General features: G+C 45.5%; 1 protein-coding gene across 1 annotated transcript; it reads right to left on the reverse strand.

The window, feature by feature from the left end:
- Positions 1–256: 256 nt before the first annotated feature.
- IRF2BPL (interferon regulatory factor 2 binding protein like) lies at positions 257–3,872 on the reverse strand. The gene has a single exon (XM_005520239.3). The coding sequence runs from the start codon at positions 3,225–3,227 to the stop codon at positions 1,014–1,016; it is 2,214 nt and encodes a 737-aa protein (XP_005520296.2). The 5' UTR covers positions 3,228–3,872; the 3' UTR covers positions 257–1,013.
- Between the last annotated feature and the right edge of the window lie 16,807 nt (positions 3,873–20,679).

Raw genomic sequence — 20,679 nt, forward strand, 5'->3', positions numbered from 1 at the left:
GTAAATAGAAAATGCTTAGTCAGCAACCGTTACTGCAACATTAAAGGTGAAATGTAAATAGGCACAGTGCCAAGATTTAAGTAAGTTTGATAACACCATCAACATCATCATCTTACTACATATAAGTGAAATGTGCATACAAGTGCCATAATTATCACAACGAACTGCAGACTGTTGGTATAATGGAGACCTTTAAAAAGGCAACATGGCTTGAGCATACTGCCTGCTTAGAGAAAAAAAAAACTTGCTACTCAGGAAGTATTAATATCAATTGAATTTATTACAATTTACTAAGCTCCAAGGCACATTACAGTGTTCTGTTAACTACAGAAATGTATAAAGGACAAACAGAGCATGTTTCTCATGTACAGCATTTTGCTCTACTGTTCAAAAGCATCCGTGCATCAATAAAAGCAAAAACAAAAAACACATGAAGATTAAAAACGTTCGGATCAATAGAAACTAACTGAAACATTTTCCTTACAAACTTGCAACAAAAAAACACCCTCCCCCCACAGCCACCCCACCGTCTTGCAACAAAAAAAACAAAAACAAAACAAAACAAAACAAAAAAATAAAGTGAAAGACTAACACTCAGGGCTTGTAAAACGTAAGCTGTCACCATTTTTGTAGCAATTTTTTTAGGCATCAACACTGGCCTTGGCAAAAAAAAAAAATTTTTTTTTGTCTTTTGTGTTTTTCTTCTTTCAGAGAAGTGCATACATTTACAAAAATACACACCAGCAGCAGGTAATCGCTAAGGGCTATTAACTTTGTACCTAGCCAACACACTGCCAAAGAAATGAGAACAGGTATTATGTAGTAACCAAACAATATTATATTCTGTTTAACAAAAACCAGCTCTATCCTTCAAATGAAGAAGAGTACATACCTTTGTTTCAAAATATAGAAACATACGACGAAAATAATGTCTATACATAAGACTAACTTTTGCAGTTTGTTATATTCACAATTCTACATCTTCAGGAGTCTGAAGGGATTGGATTTCTTACTCAAGGGTCTCTCTCCTTTTTCACTTTAACGTCCCCAGCTAAAATGGTCGCGATCTCGCCCTGCATAAATGCCCAAGGCACATTGGAACCGACTAGGGGGCATTTCTCTCCACTGGGGCAGTAGACTTCGCCAGTCGCCCCCTGGGCCTTGATGCTCTCTCTGGAACAAGGGAAGCAGAACTTGTGGCTGGGCACAGAGGGGCACTGAACAAAGTGGGTGTCCTCCAAGCGTTCGTGGCAAATGGTGCAGCACAGGGGCCCACTGTTGGCCATGGGGGAGTCCGGAATGTTTTGGGGGTGCACTTGGTCCATGGCGGGGTGGGTGCTGGGGGGAGGAGGGGCCACTTGCAGATTCATGTCCCCGTTGCGGGAGGCCAGACGGCGCTGGCCCGGCACCGAGGCCGGCGACACGGGGCTGCTGCTGTTCCTGCGGGTGGACGTGGTGGAGTGCACCGAGCTGCCGTCCTTGGGCGAGTGGGCATTGCCCAGCGTGTCGGCCACCGACATGAGCGCGGCCATGGGGGACTGTCCGTTCTGGGGGGCGGACTCGGGTGGCGTGGTCCGGTTGGAGTGAGGCCCGAGGGGTGGCGGCGGCGGGGGGCCCCCGCCGTGCCCCGCCCCGAAGCCCCCGGCCGACATGGTGAGCTTGAGCGCTTCGCTCTGGCTGGCCATCCACTGCTGCCGCTGCTGCTCGTCGCTGAGCTTCAGAGCTCCCTCGGCCGAGTCCGAGGGCTCAGGAGAGGCTTTCCTCTTGCGCATCGCCCCCCCGCCGCCGCCGCCCCCGCCACCGCCAGGCCCCCAGGAGGCGGCGGCCGTGCCCTGCGCCCCGCCGGCCCCGGCCCCCGGCCGCGGGAGACTCACCAGCGCCGTGGGCAGCATGGGGCAGCTGGCGTCCAGGTAGGGCTGCGGCAGCATGTCGGCACCCACCAGCTCCTTGAAGAAGCGCACAGACTCGGGTAGCAGGTCCCCCAGGAGCCGCCAGTCTCCAGAGCCGTGCTTCTTCTCGTACTCCAGGTACTTGAAGCCCGAGGAGAGGCCGCGGCCGAAGTCCTTCATACAGTCCTGGTACATCTGCTTGGCCACGCCGGAGGCGCTGGAAAAGACGGTGCCGGAGCCGCTGGGGTACTCGATGAAGAGCTTCAGCTCATAGTCCATGCCCGGCTTGGAGACGGCGTCGAAGGCAAAGACGCGGCCCAGCAAGGCGTGATCCTTCTTGAAGCGCACCTCGTAGGGGGTGCAGCCGGCCAGAGTGAGCAGCGTGTCCCGCACGATCTTGGGCTTGCTGGCCCACTCCTCGGCCCGATTCCGCAAACTCTCACTGAGTTCGGCCAGCGCCTCCGCGTTGCGCTGCTTCTCCTTCAGCTCCCGCTCTTGGTCACTGCTGGATACCGAGCCCGGCCGCTTGCCGCAGGCCTCGGAGGACGAGCCACCGCCTCCCCCGGCACCGCCGCCGCAGGTGCCCCCTTGGGAAGAGGCGGAGGGAGCGGGGGGACCCCCGCCGCCGCGGCCGCTCAGGCCCCCGTGCGGCGGAGGCAGCGCCACGCCGGAGGCGGCGGGGCCGTTCAACAGCGTCTGCGGCAGCAGGTTGGGGGGCACGTTCATCTGAGCGCCGGCGGCCCCCGGGGGAAGGCCAGACACGAGCCCCCCGTGCGCCCCGCGACGGGAGGAGGAAGAGGAGGAGGAGGAGTTGGGGCTCTGCCGGTTCAGCTCCGGCGGCCCGTCCTCAGGCGGCTTGGGGAAGCCATTGGGCCCCCCCAGCCCGTTGGGCAGGCGGGCGCCATGGCTGCTGCCCAGGCTGCCCGGCGGCGGCGGGTACTCGAAACGGCTGCGCTGCTCCGCCGCGGCGGCGCTGAGCCCGTAGCGGTCCAGGCTGGACTGGGTCAGCCCCGCCGAGGCCGCCTTGGAGGTGGCATCCACATGGTTGAGCTGCTGCTGGGCCGCCGCCGCCGCCGCTTCTTTGGCGGAGAGCGTCACTGCCTTCACGCCGACCGGCGGCGGGGGGCCCGGGGAGCGACCATCCTGGAAGCAGCCGTGCGCCCGCTTCAGCTGCCGGGCTGTCTCGATCACAAACTCGATGCGGTCGGCGCCCTCGTAATTAACGCAGCCCCGGCAGACGGGCTCCGTGAAGTCCCAGATCATGGCCCAGGGCATGCGGGGCAGATCGCATAGGTAGCATGACTGCCTCCGCGACGAGGACACCTGAGCGGCGGACATGGTGCTGCTGGCTGGGTAGCTGCTGCCGCCGGGGTAGGGGCTGGCTCAGTCTTCCCCCCCGGGCTGCAGGGGGGGGGTGGCTCTCCGTACCTGATCCTGTTGCCCGTTTCAGCAAGGGGGACCGTCTGCTTTCAGTTCGCTCCTGCTGCCGGAGATGGCTTCTTCTACCTGATCCTGCCGCTGCTGCCCCGGTGGGGTGGGAAACGCTTCCACTGTTCCTCCGGGGGGCTGGCTGGGTGGGGGTCGCCTTCTAGCCGCTTCTGTTTCCCTGCGCTCTCTAGCTCTCCGCTTGCTGCTGCTCCTCCTCCGGGAGGAGGCGGAGGTGCACGGAGGAAGATGGGGGGGTCACCTTCCACCCGCCACGGCTGCCTCGTGAGCTTGCAGTTCAGTACGTGCTGATCCACCGCCGTGAGCAAGACAGGGGGACCCCGCACGGAGCCGTTCGCTCCCGGCGGCGGCGGCTTCCCTGAGCGCCGGCGGAACTGTGGCAGTCCGAGAGCAGCAGCAGCAGCAGCGGAGGCGGCGGCAGCAGCGTGGCGAGCGGCGCCGCCTGCTCCTCACTCACATCCTCGCCGCTGCTCGCAGTCCGGGCGCGGGGTGCTGCGCGCCGCCGCGTGTGGCTGCGCGCCCCCTCCGCCGCGCCGCGCTCCCCCCGCGCCGCGACGCCCCTCCCCTTCTCCGCGCCGTGCTCCCGGCTCGGCTGCACCCGGGCGGGGCCCCGCGTCACCGCCGAGCGCCCGCGCCCCCCTCCCCTCCCCCCGGCCGCCGGCGCGGAGCCCACTTGTTGCGCGGGGCGCGCATGCCCGGCGCGCTGCCCGCGCCCTCCCCGGCGCGGCCGCAGCTGGAGCGCGGCGGGGCGCGGGCAGCCTGCGCTGCCGGCTATGTTTGGAAACTTGAACGCCAGATCGCGCCCTCACCCTCCTCCCCGGCCGCGCTGCCGGCCCCCCGCCGCGGCACCGCGGCCAGGGCGCGCATGCACAGTTGCCGTCGTGGTGGCGGTGGTGGGTGGTGGGGTTTTTTTTGTTTGGTTGGTTGAGTTTTTTTTTTTTTCCCTGACTGCGCTTTCTAAGTTCAGATGTCTCGCTTTCGGGATTTTGTAAACCCGCGGTTCGCCCCGTTTTGCTTCCGTGACGGCTGCGCGGCTTTCTGCCACCGCGACTGTCGGTGGGATTCCCGTGCGATCCGGCTGCTGAGGCAAATGGGGGATCCCGCCTTAATATCCGATTTCGTGTTTCTCTTTCAGTGATCCCAGTGACAGAATGACACAGTTTTTGTAAGCCTGTGACTGCATCAGAAGCTCTTCCACTTTTGATTTGTTTAAACCAGCCATGTTTGCCAAGTGTTTAAGGTTGGGCTGGGAAAGATAGTGCTGTGAATTGCTCAAGGGTGTAGGAGAGGCCAGGTAGGTGAGTAATCGCTGTGATCTCATCTCGCTAATGCAAAGGGACATAGGATTTCCCCGGCGTTGTGAGAACACACAGCTTTTTTTTTTTTTTTTTTCCCCCTTTAAATAGCTAGCTAACATTTGCATAACACTGTTAACAGGCAAATTACTCAAAACAACCTCGGTTCATGCAAATAAGCCGAGAATTCATTTCTCTGGCAGGAAAACAAAATAAAACCCCCGAAGCTTGCCTTCTCCCGCCCGCGATCCCCGAAGTTGCCCGCTCCCCGCCCGGCCCCGCGGCCACGCCGGTGCCCGTGTTGGCCAGGAGGGGCTCTGCAGAACCCGCTTTTGCTCTCGTTGCAGTCGGCGGCTGTTTTTGCAAACATCGACATCGCTGCCTGCGTCCAAAGAATAATAAATTGTCACCGCGGGGACGCGGTTCGGCCGGGACCCGGCGCGGTGCGCTGCGGGCGGCCACCGGCAGCGCGTCACTGGCGCTCAGCCGGGTGCACGGTGCCCGCGGAGACAGCGCGCAGCGGGGGAGGGGGTACAGGGGGGTGGGGGGGGAAGCGCTCGCACGCTCGGCGAACGCGGAACCTCTCCCAACTGGGCTGTGTTGGATGGATTTCTTTCTTTCAGTACCTCTTCCTGATTCCTTTGTTGCCAGAAACGGCGAAATCCCCGTCCACTGCAGGTTTCCCTCTGTGCTTTAAAATGACTTAGTATTTCTATGGCTAGGTGCCCGGCTCCCTTATACCGGCAGCTATGGAGCACCGACTCAGAAAGATACCTTCTATTCGATTAATAACGTTTTGGAACACACACGACAAAATACCTTCCTTTCAGTATTTCATTTCATATCACCAATACGTGTCATTTCCATTTTTAGTTGTCTAAAGCATTTTATACGTGTCTGGTTCCAATCTAGAAAGCTGGCAAATGAGTTTGATTATATATATGTGGAATTATTTTATAGGGAAGGCTTAATGAAATGCACACGTTGAAGTTACAGAAATGGTAGGACCAGATAAAATACAGTTAGAAAATCAATTGTGACAAAGTGACTCATTCTTTCAGGAGGAAAAAAAGACTACTTGCTGCTTCTACTTAGTGTAGAAGCAGTAAGCAGAGATAGAAAAGTCTTCGAATTATATGAGTCTCCTGTATGCAAATTGGCTGAAGAAGATGCGCTAAAGAGGAGTGGATTTCACACTTAGAAATTTCACACCTAAACTGTGGACATTACAGAAGCTTCACAGAAGCATGGCAGATGAAAGCTGGTCAAAGTAAAAGTCTTTGCTTCCAGCCACAGTGATTTAGTGATGGCTGCAGGATTTCTACATCAATATGTCTTTACTTGACTAAACAAGCATGTGTTCCCTCTGATTCATACTGGAATGTCATCTCCTTTCCTATCCTTTTACTGCCCCATGTTGATCTTCATATGAGGAGCAGAACTGGGCTGTGGTAAAAGGTCAGCCTCAGCTTAAAAAACTCGGGTTGAGAGAGCTGAAGCTTTGCCTTCATCCCGCATGTCTGGGAATGCAGAACTGCAGCATATCCTGACTGCATTTCAGTCCCTGGGTTACACAAATCCAACACATGACAAGGCACTCCGTGTGCTTGAACTACCCCTCACCCTGGATCCTTGCTCCGCTGAATCCTCCTGCAAGAAAGCCCTTTTTTGGTAAACTCACCTCACAGGAACAGACTTCTTGGCTCACAAAAACAGTCTTTATAGCGGGTGTAAATAATAATCACCTTAGATATAATCTAGCCTCAGAAAACCATTTACAGGTGCTGTCAACTCCCTTTATAGTTTGTGAATAGAAAAAGAGAGAGATTAGCATCTGTGACCCGACCAAACTGCCTTTACTCTTACTTGCAGGATACACAGTTGCGGAAATATGTTTGTCTTTCCGTAATGATTAAACTTTGATTTAAACTTTGGTCATGGGCACGTACTGTACCATTACGCAAGCAGCACTTAAGGATGAAGTGTCAGCATAGCAACAATATGGCCAGCAGCAGCAGTGATCTCTGCAAAGCTGATTGATGAAGAGAACTGCAATGTAAATGCAAATAAATGCCTCGCTGTGGCACCTTCACAGGGAACGACTTGTCAGTGTCAATCTAATCTGGGTAGGGAAAAATAGATTGAACGGTGGCAATGTAACAAGCTTCCCATCTATGGCAGCGCAGTCCCTGCGAGGGTAGCAGCAAGCTTTCCTGCTCACCTTCTGCCTTTTTTCTTTGCCATGTGAGTGACGGGACAGGAGCAATCCAGGTCGGTCTTGATGGATTTATACTAAAACATGTCTGGTGTTTATCTCTGAAATAATCCAGGGATTAATATTACTTTTGAAGGAGGCAAAGAGGAAGCCCAAACAATGAATCCATTCAGGTGTCTAATCTGGCTAACTGAAAGAAAGAAGCGAGCAAACAAAAAATAGCATGAGTACCCCCCCAAACAGTAGAATGTTTAGTGAGATGAAGGGGAGTGCAAGGAGGAATGGAGCTGCAGCTGTGAACAATTGCTACCCAGCTACTGCTTTTTGTGCAGGAACACAAGTCAGCACTGTGGATGCGGTGTTAGGGATTCTGCAGAGGTTGCCCAAAGTTTACAACCTGCCAGCAGTCCCAAGGGACAAGGACTATAATTTTTACAATCAGAAGTGAAATCTACTAATTCCTCCCTTTCAGTGCTAGGATAAATACTGCCATCAAATAATCCCTTTCCCTTTGTTCCTATTGCCATCTTTATTTGAAGGTACACACATCCACATATGGGTCTGTGTAACAGTAAAACAGTGGGTGAAGCATCGATTCATTTAAATTAAGGAATCAAAATGATCATACAAAATACAGCATGCAGGAGCTGGCCACTACCTTTCTTAGTGCCACCAGCAGGTATAGAAAGCAGAGGGTGTAACACACCATGAAGGACAAAGTGACAAAACCCAGGTGGCCTGGCTGCACCACTCCGTGCCACTCCCAGCCATGAGCTCCCAAACCACGGGGGTTACTGCTGATCTGGATGAGAACGGAGTACTGTGGATTATCGATCAGCAGTCCAGCGCTAATTATGCAGAATATAGGACAGCCCCAAAGTTTGCAAGCGATAATAATTAGGAGCCTATGATCTCAGCAGCTTGGGAATGAACAGTCTGGTCTGGCTCTAAATGCTCACAGCCTGGGAATATGTTTAACTCTTTCCTGCTTGCTTTACAAAGTTTTGGCACTGATCACTGCAGCCGGCACAGCAGCTGGCTCTTCTGCAGGCACTCACCTACAGAAATGGCTCTTTCTTTACTGATCAAAACAGCAGCTGGAAAAAAAGACAAGAACGAGAAGGGTAGCGCACTCCAGAAAGTGTAATTTACATGGATTTACCTCAGAATAGCAAATAAAATCCGTCACAATCAAATTATTTCAAAACAATGCAGAGATTAGCAGTGAACAGAGCACTTGGTGGTAAAGAGAGTGTGTTCAACAAATCAAAACACAAACACTTCAGGAAGAAGTTGCATAATTTTGTCAAATTAAAAGTTAAACAACATTGTCTTCTACTAGAAGCTGCCAGGAAGTGTCAAAACACTCAGTTACAAAGAATAGGAGTCGTTACATGTTTCTGTTTATCGTTTCAGTTCTCATCTCATTATAATTCTGGTTTTTCCTACCATTTTTCAGGTAGCGAGCCTTGCTGACATACAGAGCTTATTGCGTTCCCATCTAGGAACTCTTCTTAAGACACATTTCTCAAGGGACGTTGCCTCTCGTTTCCTCTGCTTTTCCCGGTCCCATTTCCACATGGGTGCTGGAGCGTGGAGCCGAGGGCGCAGCCGGGCCGCCGCCGCACGTGTGCAGCCGCGGCAGCTCTCCAAGTGCCCCGGCACAGCCTCTCGCTTTTGCCCCGGGGAACACTGAGGGGTCCCTCTTGGAGACCCACCCCACACCGACTTTCATACAGCTGTCTTTAAGGTTTGAAAAGCTGCCTGGGAGCCTAGATTTCCACACATTAACCTTTGCCAAATCTTACAGTGCCAAATAAGACACCTATAATTAATTCTGCTCACTCTGCAAGGGACTAGCGACTGGGCAGTGTGTTGTAGGCTGGGATGTGCACAGCTGGGGCCTCCACTGTTGTTATTTTTACTTTTTCCTGGACTGTTTTCATCTTACATCCTGTGGACGTAGTAAACGATCAACAACAATGAATCAACTGAATCGGTACATTTTTTAAAACTATTCCCACTGAGAGCCACTTGCACTTTCGTGACAGTTAAGGATCTGCCAAACATTAGCTTAGTTACCAGCAAGACAGGCTCCTCCCTCCCTTCACCCCATACACAGATTGTTTATCAAAACGTGCTGCCAAGAAAAATATCCCTGCTTTTGGCCTCCCCCAGTGATTAATAACACTTGAGAACTGAACAAAACTTTACTGTGTTTTCCAAAAAATGAGGGAGGTGGGAAAGGGGGGAAGGAAAGGAAAGGAAAGGAAAGGAAAGGAAAGGAAAGGAAAGGAAAGGAAAGGAAAGGAAAGGAAAGGAAAGGAAAGGAAAGGAAAGGAAAGGAAAGGAAAGGAAAGGAAAGGAAAGGAAAGGAAAGGAAAGGAAAGGAAAGGAAAGGAAAGGAAAGGAAAGGAAAGGAAAGGAAAGGAAAGGAAAGGAAAGGAAAGGAAAGGAAAGGAAAGGAAAGGAAAGGAAAGGAAAGGAAAGGAAAGGAAAGGAAAGGAAAGGAAAGGAAAAGGAAAGGAAAGGAAAGGAAAGGAAAGGAAAGGAAAGGAAAGGAAAGGAAAGGAAAGGAAAGGAAAGGAAAGGAAAGGAAAGGAAAGGAAAGGAAAGGAAAGGAAAGGAAAGGAAAGGAAAGGAAAGGAAAGGAAAGGAAAGGAAAGGAAAGGAAAGGAAAGGAAAGGAAAGAAAGGAAAGGAAAGGAAAGGAAAGAAAGGAAAGGAAAGGAAAGGAAAGGAAAGGAAAGGAAAGGAAAGGAAAGGAAAGGAAAGGAAAGGAAAGGAAAGGAAAGGAAAGGAAAGGAAAGGAAAGGAAAGGAAAGGAAAGGAAAGGAAAGGAAAGGAAAGGAAAGGAAAGGAAAGGAAAGGAAAGGAAAGGAAAGGAAAGGAAAGGAAAGGAAAGGAAAGGAAAGGAAAGGAAAGGAAAGGAAAGGAAAGGAAAGGAAAGGAAAGGAAAGGAAAGGAAAGGAAAGGAAAGGAAAGGAAAGGAAAGGAAAGGAAAGGAAAGGAGAGGAAAGGAAAGGAAAGGAAGGCAAAGGAAAGAAAAGGAAAGGAAAGGAAAGGAAAGGAAAGGAAAGGAAAGGAAAGGAAAGGAAAGGAAAGGAAAGGAAAGGAAAGGAAAGGAAAGGAAAGGAAAGGAAAGGAAAGGAAAGGAAAGGAAAGGAAAGGAAAGGAAAGGAAAGGAAAGGAAAGGAAAGGAAAGGAAAGGAAAGGAAAGGAAAGGAAAGGAAAGGAAAGGAAAGGAAAGGAAAGGAAAGGAAACCCTGACACTATCTTATTTCACTCAGCATAACCTCCTTTTCCTCTCTAACTAGGCCATCTGAAAAGACCAAACCCACTTTTTCTCCAAGACCATGTTACAAATGCTGATTAATATTTTTATTGAAAGAAAGATGATATGGACAGAGGATAATGGTGAGAATAGGAGGGGTGTGGGCAGTTTCTTTTATTAGCACATATCAAGATGAGCTATGGGGAGAAACCAAGAGGAAAAAAAAGATCATTTACTTTCTTTACAAAGACTGTTGGTAAAATTCCTAAGGGAGACTAAGTGCCAAAATTAACTGTCTTGGTGTATTACTTTTAGACACTACTGCCCGGGTGAATTAAGTCAAATCTTCAAGCAGCAGCCAAAGATAGCTGCAAGCTGAAAAAGAGGCTCTACATTTCCTTGTTTTTTTAGTGAAACTCACAAATTTGTGGAGATTGTCTTTGCTCCAGGGTTTTTTCATATCTCTCTCTCTCTCTCTCTCTTTTGCCTTCTGGGCTATTTTTACTATTTTATATTTGGCATTATAAATGTATTTTTTAATGTGAAGGCAAGAAACAAGCAATTGTTTAGAAAAATAGAAAAGTAAAAAAATGAGAATACATCCTCACATACCATATCTATTTATGTGTATATATACATGTGAGAGTATACATATGTATGTATCAGGTATTTTTCATTACTCTCTTCTCCAAAAGACATTATTTAGTAAAAGATAATAAACAACTCTTGAACAGTGGGATATAGACTAGTGGGATATAGACTAGTGAAAACAGTTTACTGAAATTAATGATGCTGGATTGAACCAAACCTTCCTCCCTTTGGAATTAGTGCCAGACATAGTTTTCCTGAACCCTGTCCAACTGCCTGAGCGACAGACAATTTTCATTCTATTTGTGCTAAAGGCTTATGACTAGTGCTGGAAAATGAAGCCCTTACCCTTGATCTCAGTGCAGATTAAAAAAAAAAAAAAAAAAAAAAAAGAGCAGAACTGTGCCAATTTGTTTCCTCTGCCAATAGAAGCCCTTGTGCTTTGGGTAATGCAAAACAATAAAAAGTTCACATGAAAACTCTCCACTGAAAGGAAACCCACCAAGAGCCATGTATCTCTGCTACACTCATCAGTCAGTTTCCGAGATTCTCACAATGTCATCAAAATGCAGAGGGTAAGGGCAAAAAATAGTTACCAGTCAGCAATACTGTCATATTTTTCTGTTTCACATCTCATTGCTGTGCATTTGATAATGACTGCTAAAAAATACTGCACTGTAAAAAACCATCCTGTCACTCCTGCTAACACCAATCTCCCCACATTCAGGTACTGCATGTAGATTTAGGGCTGTGCAGCCCCTGTTGTCTGAGCGAATTCTATTTCTAAGGTATGAAATACACATTTGACATACACACCCCGAGTTATAAACAATGGCTATACCGTAGTGCTGTCAGCCAGTTAATCTCTGATTGCTTTTTCCTAGATTATTAATAAAATCAGAATCCTAAGCAGAAGGCGTTTGCTTTCATTGTACAGTCTGCACTTGTGACATGGTACATGTGGAAAATTTTGAGTGCACTGCAGTGAATGGTCTGGGGGTTAGTTTTTAGCTTCCGCTAAGTACCTGGCAGGCTGCCATGCTGAGGGATTCTGGGAACTGAAAGGCTCCCAAGTACAAACTGCCAGCATTAAGCAGTCCTGACAGCTCTGCTCCTTCCACACTTGGCAGCAGTTCAAAGTGCTCTTTCATTTGAAAGGCTGGAAGGCTGCCATGTGCAATGCAGATTTGCTGTGCCTGCTCTCATAAGGAACTGATAAATGCCGTTGCTGTTGCCATGGGGACAGGAGGCTATCAGAATGGCCTTGTGATCTGCAGCCTCTCAGCTCTGCAGGTTTGGGTTTGGGGGGTTTTCGGGTTTTGGGTTTTTTTGTTGGGTTGTTTTTTTTCGTGTGTGTGTGTGGTTATGTGTTTTTTTGGTTTTTTTGTTTTTTGGTTTTTGGTTTTTTTGGCTTTTTTTTTTTTGCTCTGAGATGGTGAAATAAATGTTCCAGAGAAGGTTAACTCTTGAAGGACAGGAAGCGCCGATTTGAAAAGACAAGGTGAGCCTCTGTGCGTGGCTCCTCTGAAGTGTTGGGAAGATTAACACATACCTGCCAACTGTCCTTATTCGGGAAGGACTGGCCCCAGGGGTTTTTAGATTTTTTTTTTTTTTTTTGGAGGCTAGGAGGGTGGGAGGGAGGAAATGAGAAGGAAAGACCTCCTTCTTCCCACTCAGTCCCTTCAGATTTCTCTTCTAGCTCAGGATCTCCTAACATAATTAAAAGGCCATCCTCTTTCTTCCCCTCACTATCCCCCCATAGAGTTTTCAGATTCTGTGGAAATGAATTAATTTACCACTGGGTGTTGTACCATGCCCTATGTCTTTAGCTCTCATTAACATCAGTGGACATCTAGCAGGATTAGACCCATTATGTGCACTCCACGAGTGGTTAGTGTGAATAAAAAGAATGAACAGTGTGATATAAGACTGCATGTTTAAAAGCAATCTTAGTGATGATGCAAGTCCTAAGAGTGAATCTTGGCTTGTCCTAGTTCCCAAGATTAAAATAAACACACCCTTGAGCTATGCACAGTTTGAGTGTGTGTATAGATGAGTGTGCATATCTACTTCTGTAAAGGTATAGAGAAAAATATAGGCAGCAAATATTTTAGTCAGAATTTATACTCATTTCCCTATGTTGCCTGGTGTTTTTTCTACGTTACTTCTTTCTATCTCTTCTACAGCAATAGATTTGTCTTCCCTAAAGACATTTTGCTGCAGTCCAGTAAACTGAATTCTGTTTAACCAAGGCAAAATCTGAGCATGACATCATAGCAGGGAACAATGTAGTGAATCACTGCTCTCCCTGACCACGCAGCAAACTTCAGGGCAGCATTTAAAAATATCAATATGGGCATGTATCTATGTTTACAGGCACATGTAAAATGCAATATGCAGTCAAATAGTGGACCAAAACAAGAAAGACAAAGCACTGGGGGATTTTGTTTGTATACTCAAGTGTTAACAGTCTGAGAGCTTTGTTCAATCTGGGGAAAAGTCAACCACCCCCCATGTGAACAAATCCTCCCTTCCTTCTCTCAACATGGGTCTCTGCCTTTCAGAACTGTATATTTGTATCCTTCCAAAATATGTGAACAGTGTTATATGAAATGAAACATTAAAACAGAATTTCAAAGCTATATTCAACAGATAATCTAGTTAACCACCTGCTGGTTAACCTGTAGCTTTTTAAAATAAACACCATCACTCTTACTTATTTAACTTTCACTCCACTTTGGTTTTATTTTTTTTTTTTTACTGTATTCAGTTTTAAAGCTTTTTGGTTGTGAATGTGTTAATCAAAGATTTGAATGAAGAAAGTAGTCATTTGAAAAACATACAAGAAAGAATTTTTAAAGAGTAACAGAGAAATACACACTATAAGTGTGTGTACACACACATACCCACACATCCCCTCTACCTTTTCTGAATTCTCTTTTATCTTATATTTTCAAGTAAATTAAAGGATATGTGATTCTGAGTTTTGTATCTGACATCAAATCCTGATGGTTAAAACATCATATTCAAATTAAGATAAAAGCTACTTGTATACATTTCTGAAGCAATTTCAAAATTACAAAAAAGGCTGTATTTGACAAGCCTTTGCACCACAATGAGCTGGGCCAAAGGAAATATTTCTTCCTGATTGATTTGGATTATTATTTTTCTTTAAAAAATAAAGAAATGTGAAGTTAATTGTAATTCTACTGTAATATCTTTACCTGATTCTCTCTGGGTTCTTGCCTATGGTTGTCATGGTAATTTGATAATTCTGGCTTGTTCTCTACACATTCTGTTTGTCTCACTGGATTTCCTGATTATTCAGAAAACTCTTTTACAAAACCTTCCCATCTCCTTCCTTCTGCCCCCATTCTGGCTCAATTCTGCTTTTTTCATTCATTTAGCATAGAGGAATGTGTACTATTTTGCTGCTAATCTGCTAGGGTGAAGTTGTTTGCTCCACTTACCTGAAAATGGAGATAATGAGCATACATACTAGAGCTCTTCTTAAATTATCTTCCATAGTTTATGATAGGGGATACAGAGGAAATGTGGAAAGATAACTGCATATAGATTTCTTGTGAAGTACATGAATCTTAATCCTATAGATACTATTTAGGGTTTTACTGCTGCATTTCTGACAGCAGAAACATGTATTTAACTGTTGCCTTTTCAAATGTGACAGACACATTTGTACCTAGAGCGAGAGTCAGAATATATTCTCTCTATATGAGAGAGTAGAAGCAATATTTTTATTCAGGGGTTCAGGTGACAATTTATTCCAAAAGAAACAAACTGATCATGCTTTGAATGCACCAGTGAAACTCAAAGAAAAATGCACACAGCTAAGTAATATTTAGTTTGGGTGTGTAGTTACAAAAGGTTTATGTCATTGATATGTGCATATTTTAAAAGCACTCAGCATTAAATTATGTATACAAAATTATATATGTACATATTATAGATGTATACATACTATATATCTATGAAGGTACATAAAATTGCTTTTTTGGGGCCCAGGGTTCTTTGGTTCTTCCCCAGACTGTACAGGATTTTGTGATAAAAAGCATGGAGTACCATTTGTACCTGTGCTACAAAATAATTTGCTTGATGTTATTACCTTTCATAGTCCTTCTACATTTAGCCTCTACACTCTTCAAGAAAGTGCATGTATTTTATTTTGCTGGTCAATACCTCATACACCTACAACCTGAAATTATAAGAATCTCAAAGAATTATTTGAAGTCAAGTAATTCACCATCATTATGAGTCAATACTGAAACTACAGTCAAATTTATTACAATTTTGACACAGTAATTTCCACTTTACACTGTCTTTACCATGTATCAATGGAATCTGCAGTCCCGCTGAATTAAAAGTATCTGTATCAACTACAAGTACCTGCATCAATGAAAGCTACAAATTCTTCTGTGTGGTCTCTTTTGCTTGCTTCTTCTTCTCTTTCTTTTACTACAAAGTACATCTGGGATTTCTTACTAAGTCCTTTTGATGGCAACATGCTGTGGAATCTGCTAAACTCAGTAAGCAGTCCAGCTGTGGCAGCCCCTCTGTCCCAATCTATTGCCATAATCTAGGATATCAGTGACATCATCTGACAGTCTGTGACATCACACTGTGAATCACAAGACTAGTAAAGGTTGCTGTTAGTGTCACAGGTGGTATTTGTAACGTGAGTGCAATGTTCACACTCAATTTTAACTGTGAAAATGCTGTTAAAATAACCCCTTGTACCTAAAATGTATTTGTAATTTTTTCAACTGTACAAATCCTGTCTTCTTCTTACTTTGATTTTCAAATTTCTATTGTCAGTAAAATAAAAATGATGTCTTTTATCCAATTCCTATGTAATAAAGCAGCAATGAGCACATTTTCTTTTCCGTGCTAAAACCCACCTCTCTGCTACTCAGCAGAAAGGTTTCGGTAAATCACATGTAGGACATCTAATGTTAAAATGTTCTTAAATTTAATTTAAATTCCTATTTATTCATGTATTTCTACAATGTAGACACTACAGAAACTCAATAGACCATACACTTCATACTTAGCACAAAAATTATGCCCTCTTTTCTGAAAAGAAGATTGTGCAGGGTAAGGATCTATTTTACCTTCTGCTTACACCTAATTATTTTTATGAAACATATCCAGTACCACTTATTATTTGAGCAATCATAAATATTTACAAAGAAATTATAATTTTGAAAGCAACTTACATGCTGATGTTTTTTTTCTTTTCCTAGAATGTTATTTGTTTCCATACCTGCTAATTGTTAAAATTCAGTGATCTGTAGTGATCTTACTTTTATTTGTGTAAATTAGTAAAGTCTTGCTGCACAAATTATGAAGGCTTTGCCATGTAATTGTACTAGGCTCAGCTATTTCATTTAAAAGTCAGTGTGCTCCAGTCCAATTTTTTATTACTGTTATCTTTAGTTCTGTGAAGCCTTGGAACATTTCCCAGTCTGGATCTACAGAAAGTTTCCCAGGAAAATGTATAAAGAGCCTGTGTTCTGCTTTACTCTGCAGTGCCTATGTGCTTTTGGTGAGCTAGTCTTTTGAAGACCCAGCCCATGCATGGAGTCCAGTCAGGCTGAAAAATTTAGCAATTGAGATATTTTACAATCCAAAATCTCTTTTAAACAAAGGTGTGGTTTAGCAGGACTGGCTGCTTCTGACCTCTTTCAGCCTCTTATTATTGCAGCTGCTATGATGTAAGGCTGAGTATGGTAGAGCTAAAGTAGCTGGGGCTCAGGGAGAAATGCTGAGAACAGCTGTTTTACTGTAAACATGAACAAGGATTTGACTTCATTTGCAAGCTGGGAGCATTCACAGTTTCTGCACAAATAATACTTCGGGAATTTGTTCTAGATGTTCACAGCACACAAAAAAAATTATCCTTTCTATACATTACTGCAGCTTTGAAAGAAGCAAATTCTCTGCAGAGAGATGCATTCCATTAAAATCAACAGGGAATATTTCACATTAATACACAGCTTCACACAGACGATACAGACATACACACAGGGAATGAAGCAATATTTATCTGCTTTAGCTATTTCTAAAGCTCCTATCACATTAGTATCTAAGTGCCAATTAGATACCAAAAATACTCAGTTGTAGCAGACACTGATGTCTGCTGATTATTACAGAGCTACAAACAGAATTCTATCCAAGAGGGCAGAGAGGGATTTGAATGCTTTACCCCTAGCTCGGTGCTGCAATTCATGGATGTTAGGAAACAAATTTCAGACCTCATTTCCTTCATTACATTCTCCAGGCTGCTTTATTCTGAAGCAAATGAAAAATCTCAGACAAAGTGACCTTTGCAGGGAGCAGGGGCCATTCACTGACATCACATGCATCTGCATATGCACACACAGGCATATGGGCCAGATCCTCCAGACACTGAAAGCTGTTTTTTTGCCACATTATCGCTGCAATGGAGTCTGTAAGGCAGCTCAGCCAGCTATTTGCGCATCAGCCAGTGCAGATATGACAAAGCCTCAGCTGGTTTGCAGCCGCTGCAGAGACTGCAATGGCTCTTCCTTTCCTGAGTCCTTGTGAAAGGCATACAGTTTAGAAACGGCTGGGCCAAGCCTATTTCTCATGGATTCCCAGTTACCAGAGTAGTTTCTTGGGTACAGTGGTAGCCCCTGCAAAATTCAGTAGCTCTGCTGGTATTACAGTTTACACAAGGGACCACACTGGCAGGGAGACAGCCCTAGGATGATGTAAGGATGGCTTAAAGCTGCATTTTTACCATCCTCCCTGAAGCCTGCCAAGAACTGCTTGGCCAAAGCTTGGAGCCTCGGCAACAGTCTCTACTTAGACTCCTTCTAGAAATTCCCCATATTAAATATAAAGCTATAAAAATCTTCACTATCTACTTCATTTGCTACTATTATGGTTCACAGCTAAGTAGCATAAACTCTGCTGAGCCCTTTGATAAAAGACCAAGGCAAACTTGGAATCCAGAAAAGCTTGTTAAAATTCATCACTTCATCATAAAGTTGTGTCCATGCTGTTGGATATGGAACCCTTCAAATGAGAAATAAAATTACCAATTGGACATGTGATCTTTTTAATGTTCCGAGGACATTTCCCACAAATCTGGAAGTATTGAATTTAGCATATCTCTAAAATTCAAAGCCAGTTAACTATATTCTGTTCTTAAACTGCTTGTGTTTGTGCAGGATAAGGGGAGGTTTTTGGTGTCTGTCCTGTTTTATAGTGTTACTCTCTTGTGCAGTAGACAGGTACTATCTCCTCCTCCAGAGTGACTGTGTTTCTTTCGATCATGATTTGGTTTTATATTTTGGGATGAAACAACATAAAACTCTGTCTACCTGGTACAACTGTAAATAATGCTTCTCTTGCATCCCTATATATAGTGGAAAACAAAAATATTCTGGGTGCTATTTATTCCTGACCCTAGGTCCCTAGGTATCTTTAAATCTCCAATTAGAGTTTTACCATGTGTGACAATGGAGGCTTTGAAATGCACCTGGAAACATTTCCTTCCTTCCTTCCTTCCTTCCTTCCTTCCTTCCTTCCTTCCTTCCTTCCTTCCTTCCTTCCTTCCTTCCTTCCTTCCTTCCTTCCTTCCTTCCTTCCTTCCTTCCTTCCTTCCTTCCTTCCTTCCTTCCTTCCTTCCTTCCTTCCTTCCTTTCCTTCCTTCCTTCCTTCCTTCCTTCCTTCCTTCCCTCCTCCCTTCCTCCCTTCCTCCCTTCCTCCCTTCCTCCCTTCCTCCCTTCCTCCCTTCCTCCCTTCCTCCCTTCCTCCCTTCCTCCCTTCCTCCCTTCCTCCCTTCCTCCCTTCCTCCCTCCCTCCCTCCCTCCCTCCCTCCCTCCCTCCCTCCTCCCCTCCTTCCCTCCTCCCCTCCTTCCCTCCCTCCCTCCCTCCCTCCCTCCCTCCCTCCCTCCCTCCCTCCCTCCCTCCCTCCTCCCCTCCTTCCCTCCTCCCCTCCTTCCCTCCTTCCCTCCCATGGAGTTACCTTTCTCTAATCATACTTTTTATTGTACAACTGTTCAAAAAAATACTCAGTTGCTTGCCTAGATCTTGTAACCAAAACAGGGCCCAGGCTGTCCTCTTCCACTGCCCATGTCTATAATTTCTTCTCAAACTGAATGCTGAATGGGGCTAAAGCCAGCATACTATTATGTTTGGAATCGGGTTCAATCCAGGAAAATGGTACAAATGAACCTGGGAAATAAGCTGCAGCTTGAGAAAGTAATAAAGCATGTTAGAGTGATCATATGTAACTGGAGATGGAGGAGTTGCTTCCAGAAAAGGGACTGGAAAGGACATACTGGCACCTGTGTAATTTGTGAACCACTGAAGGCAAATTCTTTCCTCTGTTTCTTGGCAAGCCCAGTGATCAGATGAGATGCTGTGGCCTGGCCAAAAGTGAGAATGCTCTGGCACTACAGAAAACTCTTCTATAGCCAAATTTTCCTGTGCTAGTAGCTCTTCTCATCACCTCAAAAATGCCTCCTGAAGCACCAGCCCAAGCTCACTTTCTACAACTCAATGAAACATCTGTTACCACCACTGGAAACATTCAAAGAGTGTGATGAGGCATCTTACAGAACTGGGCCAGCAAAGAGTAACCCTGCTCAAGGCTGGCAGCACACATTCAGGCCACTTTATCAAGGCATGGTGATTCTGAATGGCACTGAATGCTCTTTGCCAAAGCTTCCTGAGAAAACTAGGTCCAAAAGTTTTGATGTTTTATTGAAATTCCTATTAAACATCCCTGTAAGTTGAAACATTTGGTCTTGTTGTCCATTCCCATTTAGTAATGTCACCTAGAACCCTTCTTGCCTACAAATGTACCAGACACACACAGCTGTCCACCAGAAAGCAGATGAAACCAACAAACTGAGTAACTCAAAACACTAGCTCACACTGTTTTTCCTCTGTTAAAAACAGGACTGCTAAAGTATTTAGAGACCTGAGTGAGTCTGACCTCTAAGCATACAATTCAATGCTATTAATTCACAATCCAAATTATAAATACTTTTAAAAAATTTCACCCTTTCCCTGACTCATCAGGAATAAAACCTAATTTCTTAAATAAGTGTATTTGAAAATCAGCCTGCCACTTCTGGCCTTCACTGCTGTCCTGCAACTCATATGTCACCACCACAGCCTATTTCTAAATGCTCTTCACGCCAGTGAGACACCTCTGGTCATGAAGAACTGCATATATATCCCTTCCTAGTGCTCCCTTTCAGAATGCCAAACCAGTCAGGTTTAAGGAAATCACTGCAAAACTGTAGAAGTTTAGGTCAGAAACTGAATCCCCAAAAAGCCAATCGTATTGCTCATATTGCTTACATGAATGTTCTAGTAAAAAAAAGGGGGGTGGGGAATGGGTGGAGGGGGGAAAGATTCCTGTGATTTTCCTCAAACATTTTTCAAAGTCTGTTTTTTTCCAAATATAATCCCAAACTTCATCTGTAAGGTTGTGTATTTATTCCAATCCAGGCAGTGTTTGGGGGAAACACATAAAATACCAAACTGTATCACAAATGTTTTTGATTAGAAAAACAACTCCAATCTAGCTTGTTATCTGAAAATAGGCACAGTCAAGCTTCTGTAATGGGAAAATGGCTGCATTCTGTAACAGGTCAAAACAAAAATGTACCCTAGTCAAAGATAAAGTCTGACCTGATTTTTGAAGCTCTTAATTTTAAAGCTATCCAGAAGAGCCAAAGGAATAATGGAGCAGTTGTAAGAAGGAATACAAAAAAACCATCAGTGCCAAATACACTGTGAAGGGAAATATGATGGAGACTCTGAATCTCTGAAATAGACTTCTGAGGTTATAGTCTGAGGATCAGGTCCGGTATAGGAATTAATTACTCAGAACTTCAACCCCACAGTACCAAAGTGAAAGGTACTAGGTTCCTAGAGGGGAGTTCAGAATCTCTTGTTCTGTGTCTAAATT

This window comes from Pseudopodoces humilis, chromosome 7 (assembly GCF_049639895.1).
Source record: "Pseudopodoces humilis isolate 2021_Gansu_Grassland_sample_001 chromosome 7, ASM4963989v1, whole genome shotgun sequence".
Taxonomy (NCBI): Eukaryota; Metazoa; Chordata; class Aves; order Passeriformes; family Paridae; genus Pseudopodoces; species Pseudopodoces humilis.